Source organism: Telopea speciosissima, chromosome 2 (genome assembly GCF_018873765.1).
Source record: "Telopea speciosissima isolate NSW1024214 ecotype Mountain lineage chromosome 2, Tspe_v1, whole genome shotgun sequence".
Classification (NCBI taxonomy): Eukaryota; Viridiplantae; Streptophyta; class Magnoliopsida; order Proteales; family Proteaceae; genus Telopea; species Telopea speciosissima.
In genome coordinates, this window is record NC_057917.1 from 67347748 (window position 1) to 67366151 (window position 18404).

At 38.9% G+C, this 18404-nt stretch overlaps 2 protein-coding genes across 2 annotated transcripts; both read left to right on the forward strand.

Annotated features, from left to right (window-relative positions):
- The first annotated feature begins 369 nt into the window (after nucleotides 1–369).
- Nucleotides 370–3113, forward strand: LOC122651443 (U-box domain-containing protein 7-like). The gene is made up of 2 exons (XM_043844828.1): nucleotides 370–816; nucleotides 2127–3113. The coding sequence occupies exons 1-2, from the start codon at nucleotides 380–382 to the stop codon at nucleotides 2977–2979; spliced, it is 1290 nt and encodes a 429-aa protein (XP_043700763.1). The 5' UTR covers nucleotides 370–379; the 3' UTR covers nucleotides 2980–3113.
- Nucleotides 3114–7328: 4215 nt separating this feature from the next.
- On the forward strand, nucleotides 7329–11101 carry LOC122649933 (UBP1-associated protein 2C-like). The gene is made up of 2 exons (XM_043843200.1): nucleotides 7329–8727; nucleotides 10789–11101. Exon 1 carries the CDS (start codon nucleotides 7419–7421, stop codon nucleotides 8724–8726), a length of 1308 nt encoding a protein of 435 aa, XP_043699135.1. The 5' UTR covers nucleotides 7329–7418; the 3' UTR covers nucleotide 8727; nucleotides 10789–11101.
- The last annotated feature ends 7303 nt before the right edge of the window (nucleotides 11102–18404 follow it).

The following is an 18404-nucleotide window of genomic DNA, read 5'->3' on the forward strand; positions in this document are numbered from 1 at the left end:
TTGACTGAAGCTCTGCCATCACTATTTTAGAATGAGCGCTGCTACCAGTCGCCGATAAATGTTTTAAAACGAATATGAGCATTATTCTTTGAAGTGGGTCATGACCAAGATTTTAACAAAACGGAATCAGGATCAAATCGGTCAGAACCAATTCCGGTCCAAAATATCTGTGGTTTTTCCTTTTTAAAAGCAACGTTTCAGCCTCTGCACATGTGCTTACTGCCTTGCTGGAACCTCCTCCCTTCCCGCCCTCTCTGACTCTCTCCTTCTCCCCCCCCCCCCCCCCTCTCTGTTTGTATCTTTTCACTTTTGCATATTAAAGTCATCCTCTTTATTGTTTAAATCAGATAAAATTTCTAATCACATACAATAAACAAACATGTCCGATTCTACTCCTCGCTTCTATTCCTACTCTACACAGCTCCGATTCTTCACTCGCATCCGACGATTTATCCAACTCAAGACCGCCGGAAAGTGTACCAAATCCTCCGATCGATTTGATATGTCCAGAGCCGATGAAGAAGAAGAAAAGAAAGAGGAACAGGAGATTATGGTAAGCGAAGGTGGCTGCAGAACTGAGGAAGACTTGATCGTGTTGCAGAGATCCGTAAAGCAACTTCATTTTGGAAGCTTGGAAGATAAAGACGTTGCCGCAATAGAAATCAAGAGATTGGCCGCAGAGGATCTCAAGACCAGGAAATCGCTCGCTGCTCTCGGTGTTATTCCGTCGCTCGTGTCGATGCTTGAATCCGACGTGTCAGCTCGCCGGCTACTAGCGATTCAGGCTTTAATTGAACTTGCTAATGGCAGTCACACGTAAGTAATCGACTAATCTCCCATACTTAATTGCACTTTTACTTGCTTTGGTCGCTTGGGTGCGTTCTACTCTCCTCATTCTCGAGCAATGAGACACAGTACGCACCCTGCGTTTGTTAGCAACTAATCCAATTTCTTATTCAATCAATGATCGCCGGTAACTTACCGGCGTTCTTCGCCGTTGCCGGATATTCGAAATTTCTAGTTGGTTGAGCCACTGAGACTTTCGTTTTCAACGATTTTGACTTTTACTGGACAAAAGCTTCGACAGACCATTCTCGTGAGAATTTGGTTTCGCCGGCTTTTAGCAAGGGACGGAGATTCTTGCTTGTATGAAATTATCAAAGTACCCTTACATTTTTCCCCGTGAGCGGGTGTGGGCCCTTCACGTGAGTGGATCCTGTTTCACTTTCCAAAATTATCACCGTCTGATTTGTGGTAGAGGAACTCCTTTCACTACAATATCTTTTTCGATGAGTTGGTGGGCCACTGTACAAATCTCTTGGTGGTTTGCCAGATAGTGTACGATTACCAGCTTTTCTATAGGCAATGACCAAAATACCCCTAAATGATGAGGTGGGTTATCGTAAGAATCTCTTGGTGATTTGTTAGATAGTGTACGATTGCCAGTTTTATATGTGAAATGACCAAAGTACCCCTAAATGATGAGGTGGGTTATCGTACAAATCTTTTGGTAGTTTGCCCGATAGTGTACGATTACCAGCTTTTGTATGTGAAATGATCAAAATACCCCTAAGTGATGAGGTTGTGATAACATACGACCATCGTCTATTTACGAATTATCAAAATTACCCTCCCCAAATTACACATGATGCCCTCGACCTCGGTCAAGAGATTCTCCATTGACCGAAACTTGGTCTTTTTATTAAGACATGTTAGAGAGAGATAATTAAAGCTGTGGATTATAAGGGTATTCTGTCAATGTGTGAGGGGACACTACAGATATAGAGATGAAATATTAGTAGTTCTATCTCCTATGTATAGTTAACAATTCAAATAAGGTAAGAACCCATAAGATTTAGTGTGGTTGTTCAGATTCCATTGGAGCATATATGCAGACAATCTTGAAAATTGGAAATCAAATTTAGTTGAGTGTCTGATTGACTTTTCTAATCTTTCAACCAAACAATCTTATTTTAGTCTTATGGTTCTTCAAATGATCTACTTATTCTTATAATTAAACCAAATCAAATCAAATCAAATCAAAACAAATCATCCTGATCTATAACTTAGTTTTTCTGTCAACCTTGTTTGTTAAAGATTTAAATTCTGTGTGTCTTGGTTTTCAGCAACAAGGCTCTTATGGTGGAAGCAGAGATCCTTAAAAAATTGCCCAGAACTAACCTTGATCTTCTAGATGAGTTGGTGCGAAGAGAATTTGCTACACTCCTGGTTTCTATCTCTGCTCTAGCTACTGCTCAGTTCCCTATTGCCTCATCCGAAATGCTCTCATTTCTCATTGGGAACCTTAATTCAAAGGCAAGCATTGAAACTAATGAAGCTTGCCTAGGGGCACTATACAACCTCTCCACCATGTTGGACAACATAGGACCTTTGATTTCTAATGGTGTGGTACCAACTCTAATGAGCCTGTGCTTGGAAAAAGAAGCTACCGAGAAAGTTCTAGCGATTTTGGGGAACTTGATGGTGACTGTGATGGGTAAGAAAGCCATGGAAAATGATCCTATGGTGCCACAGAGCTTTATTGAGATTATGACATGGGAAGAGAAACCCAAATGTCAGGAATTAGCTGCTTACATTTTGATGATCTTAGCATATCAAAGCTCAGCACAAAGGGAGAAGATGAGACAGTTAGGAATTGTTCCTGTTCTTCTTGAAGTGGCTTTGTTGGGGAGTCCACTAGCTCAGAAGAGAGCATTGAAAATTTTGCAATGGTTCAAAGATGAAAGGCAAACAAAAATAGGAGCCCATTCTGGGCCCCAAACAGGAAGGATCATTGTTAGTTCCCTGATAAATCAAAGGGAGAGCAGGGAAGGGAATAAATTGATGATGAAGAGTATGGTGAAACAAAGTCTAGACCAGAATATGGAATTGATTACAAGGAGAGCAAATTCTGCTACTGATTCTTCGAATCTCAAGTCTTTGGATATTTGCTCGAGTTCTAAGAGCTTACCTTATTAAAGAAGACAACCATACCTTGTCAATTTTCATGTATGATGGCTGTAAATTATGTGAAGAAAGAAGACTACTAAATTCCCAAATCTTGTCCCAGTAGGCCATCGTGGAAGGAAAACTGAAAATTAATGCAGCATTGCAGAGCTTGCAATGCATGAAGTTTTCCATATCCTAGTAATTGTAAAGCTTTTTTTTCTTGTAAGTTCATATAATAATTTTGATTTCAGAGTTATTTCTCTACTACATTACATGATCAGATCTGTTAAATCTAGGTTCATATGTATACTTTCCTACTATAGTTTCTTTATAGAACCCCATTAGTGACCACTCAGGTTGCAAGCAGAATTTTGATTATAATGCTTCAAGAGAAGAGTATCTTCAACTATTTCAAAGTTCCAGACGACAAAGTACCATACATAACTATTTCACACACCCCCCCCCCCTCCTGCCATCTCCCAAATCGTCTAAAATGAACTGGACTGAGCCCACCTTTCCAGGTAACTAGGGGCACACAACCAACCATCACCACCGCCTCGCTTCTGTCTCCTCCATACAATCTCCCCACCAGTAGACTCATCCTCACGCCTCTCCCAACTTTGATCCCGCTTCCCTTAGCCCATCACCGCCCTCCCCTTGCCAACCTTCTCATCAGATGGTCACACATCTTAGGTCAAGCATCACTTAGCCTATCACCAAACTCAATCTCCTAGCTAACATCCTCCCCCCCCAACAAAGCCCTCATCTCTACTATGCTTGCCCATGAGGTTGAACCTACCTCCTTCACCGTTGCAAATAAAAATCCCAAATGGCGACAGGGTATGAGCGAGGACATGGCACTTTGTACCTTATCATCACTCTATGAACCTTGTTGTGTCCAAATGGCCGCGTATATCCATCAAGTACCCCTTTGATGGGACCACTGAATGCTATAAAGTTCGTTTGCCGGCAAAGGGCTTTCAACAGCAAGAAAGGACTGACTACTTTGATACATTCAGTCCTGTAGTCAAGCCCACCACCATTCAAACCGTCTTATCCATCGCAATGTCCTCTGGATGGGTCATGCGCTAGCTTGATGTTCAAAATCCATTTCTACATGGCTCTCTCCAAGAACAAGTGTTTGTGAAAGTCACAAGGCTTTGTTGATCTTCAGTATCCTCATCATGTTTGTGCTCTAGAAAAAGGCACTCTACGGCCTCAAACAGGCCCCTTACACATGGCATCTGTTAGATCACATACACCAAGATCCAAATAAACCAGGGTTTGGATCATACCTGAATGTGTACAGATGCGTAGCGAAAGAAGCCAAGCTTATGGTTACGAGCACGCCAACAAAGCTTCACGATCTCTACAGGTTTCTCCTTAGAGAAATCCACACCACAAATCCCTGGGCAGCAGGGATGGGAAACCCAAAACAAAAAACACAGGACTTGAAGAGAGGGAGAGAGTATGTTTTCTATCAACTGCACTAGGGTTTTAGGCTATCTTACATATATAAAGCCAAAAACCCTAGACTGCCCCTTTTAGATCCCACTGGGATTCTAACAGAGAGGGGAGGAGAGGAGTTGGTCACTTAAGTGACCGCCTCCTTCTCCCTTGTGCGGGTTCGGCCGGTCTGTCCCTTGTGGCTGGTCTGGACCGGCCCGTGGCCCATATCATTTTACATCTCCCACTTGCCCACATAGGGCGCATAAGTTTAAGTATGCCTTCAAGTTTCTTTCAGCATCACTGCCTAGGAACTTTTCATCGCTCATTTGACTTCACTGCCTCGCAGGCTGACCACTCCCTATTCATGTGCAAAAAGGGACCTGCTCTATGTTGACAACACAATTCTTACATGCAGTCAACCCAACGCCATTAAGCTTAGACTTAAGTCTCTTGCCACAAAATTTCCAATAAAAAGATTTGAACAATCTTCATTATTTCCTTGGCATCAAGGCTACACACAATTCTCAAGGGCTTTATCTTACCCAAAGCAAATACACACTTGATCTACTATGCACGGTTTACATGGATGTTGCATAACCAATTTCTACTTCAAGCACCACTAATGCTCTGTCTCGGTTTCAAGGGAACCCCTTCCTGGATGTCACTCTTGGTTGACGGTTGGGGCATTACAATATCTTACCTTAGCAAGATCAGACATTGCCTATGCTGTTAATTGGGTTTTCGAATTCATACTCTCCCACACTTGATCACTGGGCAGCCATCAAATGAATCTTATAATACCTAAAAGATTCAATACATGCACCTTGGTTTGTACCTCAAGCCCTCTCCAAATATTCACCTATATGCTTATACAGATATTGATTGGGTGGCTGCTCTGATGACCGCCGCTCCACAAGTGGGCACTATGTTTTTCTCGAGCCCTATCTAATTTCCTGGAGCTCGAAGAAACAATAAACCATGACCCGCTAATCCACTGAATCTGAATACAAGGGTATTGCAAGTTGTAGTAGAGCTATAATGGCTCCAACAACTACTCAGGGACCTTGCCGTTTCATGTCACTCCCCAATCATCTACTGTGACAAAATTGGTGTCACCTATCTTACGGCTAACACATTAGTAGCTTTGATTAGCTAATTGATGTCATGACCAAAGGGCTACCTGCACTATATTTTTGTTTACTGCGAGACAAGTTCACTGTGCGTATAACGAATATGTCCTCAACTCAATGGGTCAAACCATGTCTACTCCAAGCACCACTAATGCTCTGTCTCCGTTTTTGTTATGGAGAAAACACACTTGAATTTAGATTTTATTGCCTTTTATTACATTTTATTTGCCAATCCTTACCTTAAAATTTGTAGGTGAATCACATTAGTCCTCATAAAACAATTCCAAGTCTAAGAAGATATATGTTGAGATCAATACACGTTTCCCCTCCCCTCCCCCCCCCCCTAAAAAAGAAGAAGAAGAAAACCCTATTATTTTCCTTGCATGGTCAAAGAATTTTTGGAATTGTGTCTTGTTTTTCAAAATTTGTGGAGGTTTGGGACAAACATTGAGTCAGGTTAGTGTAAGAAAATTTATAGTAATTGTAAGCGGAAATGAATTAGAGAAGGATGGAGAACATAACCCTACGTGTGTATGAGTTCTCCGGTGACGGCGATATTGCTACGATGACGAATGCAACAAGATCTTTTGGCAACTTTCACTCTTCTAGACAATAAAAGTTTCAATGGTATTCTTTTGTATATGAACATGGAGTCAGGACCTGTAATGTATATATAATACTATCTTTAACTCCCACCATTAAGGCTCTTGGTGCAGGAATTAAAGGAAAGAAGGAAAATTTTTAACCAAGAAAAACTCCCACCTTGGATGATAAACTACTCAAATTTTTTACTATATATAATAAATATACATTTTACATATAATATTTATTTTACATTTTAAGCCAAAGGGAATTGGATGCAAATCAAAGTGGAATTTAATACCAAATATGGAATGATTTGGAGTTATTGATATTGTCACATGGTGTCACATGGGATAATGATTATAAAAATTCTTTTTTTAAATATGAAAATTTTCCTTCCATTTCCTTTAATGTCCCTTGCAACCAAAAGGAGCCTAAGGAGTTATGAGAGTCACAATTCCCATAGGTACATGAAAACCACTTATGCTTATGTGGTAATATAATGTCACATCATCTTACATTTTCCCACTTCCCCTATGTTGCCATAACATTGTAAGTCTAGACTCGGTGTATGGTCATATTGAATTTAACTTCTTAAGAAGTTTTGTACATTCAAAATGAAAAGTTTAAACCCACGAATCATGGCAATACATGTCCATACAAGGAACACTTTCTTCCACGTTTTCAAGACTAATCTTTATATGGTGAGTTTAAACTTAGGACGTCCGAGAGTACGGTTTATCCCACCTCATTACCAACCACGGATCCAAGGGAAAATTATCCTCTCAGGTTCCCTGTCCGATACAGTTTCCTAGTGCCTCTAATAAGAGGGGGGTGGACCCTATCCGAGCCGTGTGTTTGAGTAAGGGATAAGATAGTCATTTCTGCCCCTCCTATGAAAGGAATCGTACGAACTATACCGGACAGGAACCTGAGAGGATAAAGATCCCCTTGTGTTACCCTAGATGCTTTAGAAATAAGAAGTGCACAAATTGGGATACATCAGGTGATGGGCCTTGACTTAATGATATGGGTATTTTTTATGAAAACTTTAGGCCCATTGACTGAAGTTCCGATATTGGCATATGTACTGGCGTACAGCGAAACTTGCCCTACTACGCAGAAGTATCTCATTGGAATTCACACACAAGCGGTTCCGTCTTTTTAAGTCGGCGGCAATTACTAGCCTCCATATATACCAATACAGAAGTGTTTCTGTCGATTTTAGGGTTTTTAGGGTTAGGGTTTTCCATATCTTTTAGGTAGTCGCCGAAAATTCTTCCCCTTCACAACCCTATCATTGAATCCATGGATCCTGCTACCAAGAAGAGGAAGGCCGACGAGAATGGCGACGCTGCTTTAGGTTCGAAGTTAACATCAGAGGACACTCGCAAGATTATCGAACCCTTCACTCAAGAGCAATTTCTCGATATCCTACAAGATGCCGCCGCCTGTCACTTAGACGTTCTCGATGCCATCCGTGCCATTGCCGATCGCGATCCAGCGCAGCGCAAGCTGTTCATCCGCGGTCTCGGTTGGGACACAACCACCGAAGGCCTGCGCACTCTGTTCTCACAATACGGTGATCTTGAAGAAGCCGTGGTCATCCTCGACAAGGCTACAGGGAAGAGCAAAGGTTATGGCTTTGTCACTTTCAAGCACATCGACGGTGCTATGCTCGCCTTGAAGGAGCCCAGTAAGAAGATCGACGGTCGGATGACTGTCACTCAGCTCGCCGCCCCAGGGACTTCGGGCCCCACTGCAAATCAGCCACCGGCGGTTGATGTGTCAATGCGTAAGATTTATGTTGGGAATGTTCCTCCAGATATGCCTGCGGATCGCTTGCTTGCTCACTTCTCGTCTTATGGTGAGATAGAGGAGGGACCATTAGGGTTCGATAAGCAGACCGGAAAGTCAAGAGGGTTTGCCTTATTCGTCTACAAAACTGCTGAGGCCGCAAAGGCTTCTCTTGTTGATGCCACCAAGAACATTGATGGGCATCAGTTGCTCTGCAAATTGGCGATTGAAGGAAAGAAGGCGAAGCCTGGCCAACCTGGAGTAGCTGTTGCAGGAGTTCAACCCCCCACTGGTGTCCCCGGAGAAATTGCCGGCGATGGACTTGGCTTGCCACCACCGTCTTCCATGCCGAGCACTCTTTCTTCTCATTACGGTGGTCATCCTTCTGGGTTGTCTGCCTATGGCGGTTTCTCCGGTGCTCATCAGGGCCAACCACCATTGGGTGGCCATCACCACCATAATCTGAACTCGCCATTGCAGTCGTCTATTGGTGCTCCTGGCCTGTCTGTTGGGACTCAGGTTCCATCTTCGTTAGGTGCCACAGGTGGCTATGGTGCAGGCTTGAGTGGTGGTCCATACGGCGCTTCACAGTATGGTGGACCTACTTCCGGTGGTTATGGTGGTTTGGGTGGTAGCGGATCGTCTTTATATCGTTTGCCGCCAACTTCGGTTGGAATGCCTTCTGGGAATTATCCAGACAGTGGGCACTATGGTTTGACATCTGCGTATCCAAGCCAGCATAACCTGCCTACAGGGACATCGCCGGTGCCTAGGGTACCACCTGGTGGGTTGTATCAGAGCATGCCTCCTTATTACTGAGGTATTCTTTTTTTTAGTCTATTTTTATTCCTCCAATATATTTCTCCTTTGTTTTCTGTTGCAATTTATTTTTGTGTGGTTCTGTTGTGATTTTGTCTCTTCGTTTCTTTGTGTAGTTTTTGTTGTTTTGTTTTGTTTCGAAAGCAAATTTTGTGTCTACTTATACTGCATGAATGGAGGTTGTTATCAGTTTTTTTGACATAGTTTGTATTCTTTGTGATGTTTCTTCTAAGATTTACTAAACGGTAAAAAAGGTGACAGTGGTGAAGAAGGCCATCAAGCAAGGTTCTACTATCTAAGAACACTGTAGTATTCTTCAAGATTATAACTCAGTCTACAACTCAGTGTAGGAATCTCTGATCCAAACCCTTGATATTCGTCAGCTCCCATATTTAGCAAATGTGGTTTCATGTGCTCTTAATGTTGCAACCTGTATTTTTTAGGATTTCTGAAGTAATACTTTTGGTTATGTTACTCTATTGGAGATCCTTGCATTTGGTTGGATATAATTGATGTATTGTAGCATGTTTTTCTTAGGCTTTGCTATCTACCTCTTTTCCCGTAGTTATGTGTTCTCATTTTCTATTTTGTGACAATGTTTTGGTTGGAATTTTTTGTAATTTGTATTTGGTTAACATTTGACTATAGTTTTGTGCCTTCTGGGTTTGTATCATCTTTTATCGTCATATTTTCTCTGGTCTTAATATATTCTTTGTATGCTTGATAGTGCTGCAATTATACTTGAATTTATCTCTTTTCGTGAACAAATTTATTTGACCACAAGTCCGCTAAAATTTGTCATATGCTTTTATTTTTCTTATGTTTTTTCCCTTCTAAGTTTCTTCATCGTTGCTTTTGGCTTGCCTAGAATTTTTGGACAAGATGTTTTGCATTTTTTTTTTTAAACGTTTGGCCTCCCCTGGAACGATGCTTGGTGTTTTTATTATTGGCAGTAGTGTACTTTGTGTTAGAATGCTGGTCTTGTTTGAGTAATTAACCTAGGGTGCTATCCGTGTTCTATGAACCCTGTGAAGGTTTTGTATGCAACCTCATAGGCTATGTTGCCTATCTCCTTTGTATCAAATGTTCTCTTGACCTTTATTTTCTGTTGTCTGATTGGTGACACTTGTATAAATTTTGGTTTGTTTGTGGCCTTTGTATAGCAGTCTGTTTAGGCTGACTTGTGTCTGTTCGCCTTCACCCATTCTTTTTTGTCAAGGGTTTGTCCTCAAAATTGGTAAATTTGTGGTTGAGTTTCGTTTTGACATGGCAACTTGATTGTGCATTTATGAGTTCATAAGAGATGGTGTTTTGACATGGGTGCATTTGCGAGTCTGCGATTTTTTTTTTATGTTTTGTTAAATCTCCTGGGTGAAGCTGCATATTGGATGTTTTGTATTCATCTTATGGTGGTACTTGATCATTTAAAATTGTTATTTTCTTTTCTTTTCAATTTGATGATGGCACTTCAATGTTTTATACATAGTGTGAAAAAAAGATTTCATTTTCTTTATTTGGGAGTCTTTTGATGCTTTTTGGTGTGTATTCCATGGTAATATAAATTTAAGTTTCTGGTTATTTGCATGGAACCCATATCAGAAATTCTAGAAGATGCTTCATGGGGAAGGTGATTGCATGTGGTTCACAGTCTAAGTGAAACTGTATATCTTGGTCCTGATAAGGAGGCTAGGTGGGGTGGGGTGGGGTTGGAGTAATGTTGGAAAAGTTGGGTTTCTAAATTCAAATTTTGCACTGTCAATGTAGGTAAATGTTCAGAAGTGCATTCCCCATGCCCAATGTCCCAATGTCTCTATTGCTTTTATGGTTTGATTGGCACTGTCCGTATCCTTGAGATGTCTTCTGGAAAGTGTTTGATATTGAGCCACCTATGACTATTGATTTCCTGGACTCCTTGAACTGTTTTTCAATCATTGATTGTGTTGCAAGGTGGTTTTTTACTTGTTTTGAAGTTGTCTGTTTTTGCTTTTAGTGTAGCTTGAATACTTCTTTTGTATGCTGAATGTGGAATGATGGATTGAGTTTGAATGGGTGTTTGATTCAGGTATTTGACAGCTTCTTGGGCGCACATGCTTTAAATGGTTATTGGTGAATGCAGACAAATGTAAACTCTGGTTTGATGAAATGGTTGGCTGTACTGTTGTCGCCGCTTCTCCTCTTCTGTGCCCCTTTAAGATGTGGTTTGTTTTTCTGTGGCTGGTAGTCAATGTTGACAGAGCTAGGTTAGTTTTAGTATTCAGAAAATTCTCTACCTAGTGTAGGAGCCATATGCTACATTGCTTTTAATGTATTTGAACAGAAAAAGGCTTCTCGGTTCCTTTTGATGGATAAAAATATTATTTACATAATTTTCTTCATGTTGGCATTTGCTTCCAGCACAAGTACATGCATGTATTGTTTGAGGTTGATGAATTTCAAGGCTTGATCTATAATGGGATCTATTGAGTGTTGACATGGGCTTTAGCGACTTCTATTTATTGTTGCTTAACTATTATGATATCTATTTTCTCATGTTTATTCATAATGGTTTTAACTTGCAAATACATTGTGAGGTCAAGACCCAGTAGATACACTACTTACAGTAAAATTTGCTATGATCTGGTTGGTCTTATTAACTTTTATACGTTAAACCAAAGGATTTTCTTATTTGACATTTGTTAATGAATTTCGTGTTTGAACTTATTAAGGTCAGTGTGATTACGAAGGATAATTCTTAGCTCAGTGATCTTAATGCTTGGGCTTTATTGTGTAATTACTTCGTTGTTTGTGCCGAATATTCCCTAATTAATTTTTTATGGAGCTGCTAATCAGAATGTCATGTAATTACTAATTTTTTGGCAAATTTATTTTTACATCCCACTGTCTGTGGAGCTTTTTTCTTCGAGTTTGTGAACTTACTAATTGTTCGAGAAGATCTTCCTAGAATATATCTTAATTGTTTCTCTCCCGGACTGAATGTGGTGCGCAAATGTTGATAAAATAATGAGATTGGTTTTTGGTTTGGTCAGTTTTGTTGTGCTGGAAGAATTAATTGAATTGGTTATCAAGGCGTAGGTGGGATTATAAGTTATTCCAAGTTGGGAGGTGTGCTAGTTATGTGGTTGAACCACCAATGATCTTTATGGTTTAGGGGAGAATTTGGGTGCTAGGTGGTAATGTTTTCAGCTATGGATGGTGAAGTTACTTTTTGCAATGATGCCTGATACTGATTGCAATGTACCATTTTAAGGTTGCTCTGAAACATGTGGAAAGCATTCACTTGCACTGCTGTTAACTGAGAAAGCTTGAAACTGGAATATTGCTTATAAGCATCAATTGGTTTCTTAATTGCATTACCTTAAGAGGGCAACAAGTCTTTTAATGACTGCGTTTCTGGTTTATTAGCATTATGACTATTCGTTGCCAGTGCATTATATCCTAAGATATATTTGAAATTTTCGATAAAGTTAGTGGCTATATGGTTTAATTAGTTGGGTTGGGGTGGTTACCCATTCATTCTGTGTTCAAATTTTGGGATAAATTAAACTACTTGAGTTGGACTGGTGCATTAAAAAGTTCATGAAGTATTGGCACTAAATCCAAATTATTCTGGGCATGGACCTGGTTGTTAACCCCATTCGGGGTTGGGGTTGGGGTTGGGTTTTGGTGTTCATTCATAACGTTTCCAATTGAAACCTTTTACTTGGGTCGTTGCATTAAAATATCCATTATTGGCACTAAAGTTAAATTATTTTTCACCTCTTTTTTCTTCTCGTGTTATGTTAATCCCAAAAGTTGGCATTAGCTAGGTGAGAATGAGGCTTATAGTTGGTTTCTCCAATATCAATTAGCAGAGTCCTTAATACTATAATGTTCAAAGAATTTAAGAAGCTTTTTGTACTTTTTAAGTTTTTTAAATCCTCATTATATTTACATAACCTAGTTGGTGGGATGACAATGTAAAGAAAAATTGCAAGAAACTCTGTAGCACATGTTTGAAACCCAGAAGGTCGATGTTTCTTGGTATTGTATTCTTCAACTGTGAAGTAATTACTGGTGTTCTCTGTTGGTGCCATGTCGTTTTGCACTTTTATGTTACTTGGGCTTGAATGTCTTGGATCTGTGCAAATTGGCTATTTTACATTTGTATTAATACTTCTTTTGACGATCGTACTGTTACTAAAATAATTTGATTGTGACAAAGGTAGGAGGGGTAAGTGGAGTTTTTATGTTTCTTCTCTTTTTTTAAGCCATGTTGCTGGGTAGAGGAGGGAGGGAGGATGTTTGTTGGGAACTGTCAGTAGGAAGATTTACTTGCTGAATAATTAACTGTGTAATAGTTTTGTTTCCTGTTCCTACCCTGCAGCTTATGTGATCACTTCACGAGTGTTAATGGAATTCCATTAGACTTGGCACCCATAAAATGTATGGGATTCATGTAGAAACTTAGTCGGTGAGCAGTTTTGTGGAGAGTTTAGGGATAAAAATTAATTAGATTCTGCTTGTCCTGATGAATTGATCTCTATTTAGATTGTGGCGAGGCAATGGGATATTGAAAATTATAACAAAAGTATTTTCAATAGTGGAGTCTGTTTTTAATACTTGAAACTTCTTTTCTCAGGATTTTGTGGGCAATATAACGTAAGGTGCCAATGCTGTATTTGGATTGTAGGAATTTAAACTCTGGATTCAGTGTGGATTTATAGTTAGTTATATTATTAGATATATTGTTTGGGAGCTTTCAAATCCTAACTACAACAAGCTTCTACCTAAATCTTATTCGGGTTATCATCTCTTATTGAATGGATATTTTTAATGCTTGGTAGATACCACCTGATTTTGGTAATGGTAATGGATGTATTCAAAACCAAAGGTTTGGAATTCGACCTCCCATGTCTGGGAAGTTTTCCCAATTCTCTTATCAAGCCACAGTAACCAAAGAACCTGGTCATTTAATGTACTTGTGAAGCGGGTTGCACATCCCGGTGGCGGCTATTTGAAGTCTTGTCCGTTTTCAAACAAGAGAATAGGAAAGGTGGGGAAGAAAATGGATTGATTCTAAAGGTAAGGATTTTTGGACAGCAATCATTTCACGGTAAAATGGATTGATTCTAGCGTGCATTCATAACTGCCACTCGGCCATCTGCCCCACTAGCCCATCCCAACCTCCTCTTCCCAATGATCTCAGTTAGTCGCATGTGTTAAGGTGTCGGAGGGCCGTGCCAGAAGAACTTGGATAAAATGGAGGAAATAGAGTGAATTTTGTCATTGATTTTATTAATATATTTTCCCAGACATTCAAGGTGAGATTCCAGCAGAGATTGGCAATTGCTGCAAACTTTTGTAAATAATAAATAAATAAGTATAGATGTGTATATATATTTACTTTTATTTTTGCACTGTGCCACAACATCGGTTACCTGTCTTTTTCATAATTGTCCCATAAAAATCTGTTGAAAATCGACTCCTTTCAAAGCTGATATTTTTATTTCTGGTGGTACCCTAAAAAATAAGTAAATAGTTCCTGATAGTGTCAGGCAACCTTGGAAAAGTTGAAAACAAATGATAATGGAGGAAGATAGGAGTAGCGAGAGAGACTAGCTAGGGATGGTATGCATTGTATTACCCCTCCTCATCCCTCCCCCCCTACGAAAAGATGAAGGGACTGGTAGTACATTCGAAAGGCATTACTGGCTGCAACTTGATTTGGGTTTTCCAATGCCATCGAGCATATTGTATCATATGTGATAAATATTAATTGGGGAGGTTTTCATGCACGGCTGTATGATAGGGAAGGGATTATGAATTCATCAAATAAAATGGGGTTTCTATTTTTTTTTTATCATTTCTCGTCTTCTTGTGAGAGGGGATACAGGACCGTGCACGATGTACATCAAACCTTTTGTCATATTGATTTAAGACTATAAAAACCTTATCTTTCAAAGTAAATGTCTAATATCCAAAAAAAAAATAAAATAAAATAAAGATAATGTTGTTTAAAAAATAGTTTCTCACATTGCGTCATCTATTGGATAGAGAATTGGGATAAAAAAGAGTCTTTGCTTGGACGATTATGTGAAAGTCACCTCCTCCCACAAAGTCAAAAGGGTAATTCTTGTGATTATTTTGTCCAAAAAAAAAGTAAACAAAACCTTTGGTTTTTTTTTTTTTTTTTTAATAGTTCCTTGGTTTATTTAGAATTATTTATTCATTTTACAAAACAGTTAAAATGTAAAATGTATATATATATTTTTTAAAAAGATAATAAAATGTTAAAAAGTATCTTTTTAATCTGTGCCAGGAATTCCATATTACTTTGTATATTTGGAATTGGAATCTGAGTATATTTTACTGTTTTTGGTATCTTATGGTACCCTTTAAAATGAAAAAATATAGTAAATGGGATCTAGAATATCAGATGCACATTGAATTGGCATTGAACAAAATAAATGATAAACCCGTAAGGGGTATAGTTCAGTTTGTTGGTGGTTAGACTTGGGTGCATTTGTTCTACTATAAGGAAAAGTGGACCATTCAGATTTTTAACCCCACTAAAAAGAGTTCATATTTTAAGATGATAAAAAAAAAAAAAATTATAAATTATTTGACATTAAGAGGGGGGGGGGGGGGTGCCAATAAAAATAGAAAAAGTTTCACCAAAGCATCCTAGGGGTTCATAAACCTTTGAAGGGTTTTCACGATGAAGATTCTCATTCACTGTGGATTAAGGAAAACTTGATCCATAAGAATTCAACCACAAAAAAGAAAAAAGAAAAAAAAAAAGAAAATCCATTTAAAGATATGTACTATTATGAATGTCAATGCACCCGAGGTAGCATCAAATACATTAAGGGGTTAGGTATTATAAGTTTGGGAAAATGTTTTTTACATTGGGGGTGCAGGCTGTGCGCAGACATATGGGTGTTGGTTGTTTGGGTGCAGACTGTGCCCCGTGCACTGAGGTGAAGAGAACATTGCCCTTCTAAGTTATAACCGATTAAAACAAAATCTAATAGCTTGTGTATCTGTCAGTGGATTAGTTTTCTTCACTGTATCAATGGTGGTTTTGCTTTTAACTCTTGGGGAGAGTTATGACTAGCCCTTATTGTTGAAAGTCTGAAATATCCTTCTCCATTTGTTTGGATTGTAATTGGATCATATCGGATAATGGGTTAAAAGCAACCGTGCACTTCTTATACTCCTTAGCTCTCGCTGTGATAAAAATAAGAAAAACAAAAGAGATAAAGGGAGGGGTCACATAAAACTCGCATAGATTATTCGTGGGCATCCTTTACTTTCTATTTTCTGCACTTGTTACCTTTTTTGAGAACCACAAGAGAGGGAGAGCCTTCATTTGGAAGAATTTTTAAGTCAGGCGCGTATCTATCATCTTCATGGATTTATTATTGGGTATGGCCAATGCTACGTGGCAGTTTTTTTATTTTTTTGCAAAAAGGGAGATCTTATATTAGATTAATAGAGGGAGCGGATGTTACACCTGGTAATATTTCTTCCCATTAGCATCATTCCTTATGTTAACGGAAAGGCCTTCTGGGAGGCTATCAACACAAAAATATAGCTCTTGACAAGAATTAAGAAACCCAGCCAAGAAGTCAACACATGAATTGGTTTCCCGCACGTGGTGATCAAAGGTGCAATGTCTAAAGTGGCCACGTAGCTCCCTTGAATAAATTATCAAAACTCCACTCCCTTGAATAAATTATCAAAACTCTTGATAAAAAAAAAGAAAAAGAATAAATTATCAAAATTGGTGCAAAAATTTTTTAAAAAAATGCTCATAAATTACATGGATTGTTTGTCTAAATGACACCTCTGTGGTTGTATTAATTTAGAATATGAAATCTTCTCTTAATTATTTCTTATTTTAATCCAATTTTTTTTTAATTTAAAGGTAAAAAAATAATTTGAAAGTGATTTTCCATCATATCATTCTCAAGAGTAATTACTATAGATTAGAGCTTTGAAAAAAAAAATTAGTAGAAGAGCTTTGTAAAATTAGGACCATGAAAAGTATATAGTAGTGTTTTTATTATTTTTTTTTTTGGGGGGGGCGGGGTGGGGGAGGGGGTAAACAGTGTACAATAGTGGTTCAAGTAATCATAGGCATGCATGACAATTCATGTGACATTATTTGATTGAATTAGACTTCAAAATTTGACATGTGATCAAAATTCACACCATCTTCTAAATATTCAATGGACGGAGCTGCCACATCACTTTTCCATGTGGAAAATACGAAGAATCCATTTTGGAGATATTTTTTTTCTTCCAAACTAGCTACTTAGGTGAACTTTTTCCTTTATAAACATATAAACTTTGGGGGAGCATGGTCCACGCGCCTGACCACAAGGCAAGTGAAATGACCACCGTGCCTTCTGGTCCTCCCTTGTCAATGACTACATGTGTGCCATACTCCTGGACAGGCTTTTTTTTCTCTTAAACTATACAACAACCTGCTTAGATGACCATAACGGTCAAGTCATCATGACTACTCTTCTTAAAACATGTCTATTAAACACATGACTATGCTTGCTTCATTTCCCTTCCTTCCTTCTTGCCCTTCATGAATTTATTCACGTCTTCAGCTGGTTTGGCAAATAAACAAGTGCGACGCGTTAATTGTAAGATTTTAAGATTCTAATTCATGAGAAACTAAAAAATAAGTGTTAAAAAAAGGGAAATTTTGTTGGTGATGTTTTGAACAATAATTAATTAATAAGAAGTCATCTAGAGAAGAAATGATTCATTCTAGGTTTGCCACTAATAGCATATGAATACATAATATTGTTTTCTCCACAAGATAAATTGGACTCACTTCCATTCATTCATCACTCAAATAAAAAGCTAGAGAGGGAGAGGGAGAGGGAGAGTCTTGAAAATTAAACATGGTTATGAGAAGAATTACAACAAAAAATTGTCTCTAACAAAGCATGGTTATGAGAAGAATCAACAAAACCCACCAAAAAATGCCTCAATTAGACTTATAATGTGTGTGCTTCCAAAAAGTGAGAGATCCACATTGTAAGGCTAAGATGGGAGGGATGAGTGATGGAGGAATTTGGACCCTCTACTACCGAGCTGCCCGGTAGGATCGTGCTGCCCAGACATGGTGCTACACGCAATGTTTGCCTTACCCCTGCCCAAACGCCTTGTTCGAGTGAAAATAAGGCAATCTTTGCGAGCAATATCGTGTCTGGACAGCAAGACCCTGCCGGACAGCTCGGCAATAGAGGATTGGATCTGTGATGGAGGCAACAAAATATGTCAGTGGCAGAAGAGAAGAGGACAATAATAAGAAACTGTCTTGGACGTACTTCTAACTTACACACCATTTTTGACCTACCAATTATGATTATGCAGTCATCATCATAAATGTTTGCTGGTTTTTGGGTAAGGGTTTGGGCCTTTTGGGGGGTCAGAACTCACAAGCAATATATGGTTTTTGGTTTTTCTTGGGAATTTTTTGAAACTCTAGTGAAACAAATTTCAATCTTCAATGAAAAAAGAAATTTTGATAAAAAATAGAAAGAAATATTCAATTCTTCAATAAAAATGATGTCCTAAAAACATGAGAGTTTTCTTGGGTTCAAGGCTTCGAGGTGATTTTTCTGCTGGAGTTGACCCATTAAATTTGGCCACCAATGGCCCAAGAAAAGAGTC

Bases quoted from the DNA above. Each gene is read 5' to 3' on its own strand.
- LOC122651443 (XM_043844828.1), top strand. From the start codon at position 380: ATGTCCGATTCTACTCCTCGCTTCTATTCCTACTCTACACAGCTCCGA. The intron at 817-2,126 runs GTAAGTAATCGA...CTTGGTTTTCAG, and splicing joins CTTGCTAATGGCAGTCACAC to CAACAAGGCTCTTATGGTGG.
- LOC122649933 (XM_043843200.1), top strand. From the start codon at position 7,419: ATGGATCCTGCTACCAAGAAGAGGAAGGCCGACGAGAATGGCGACGCT.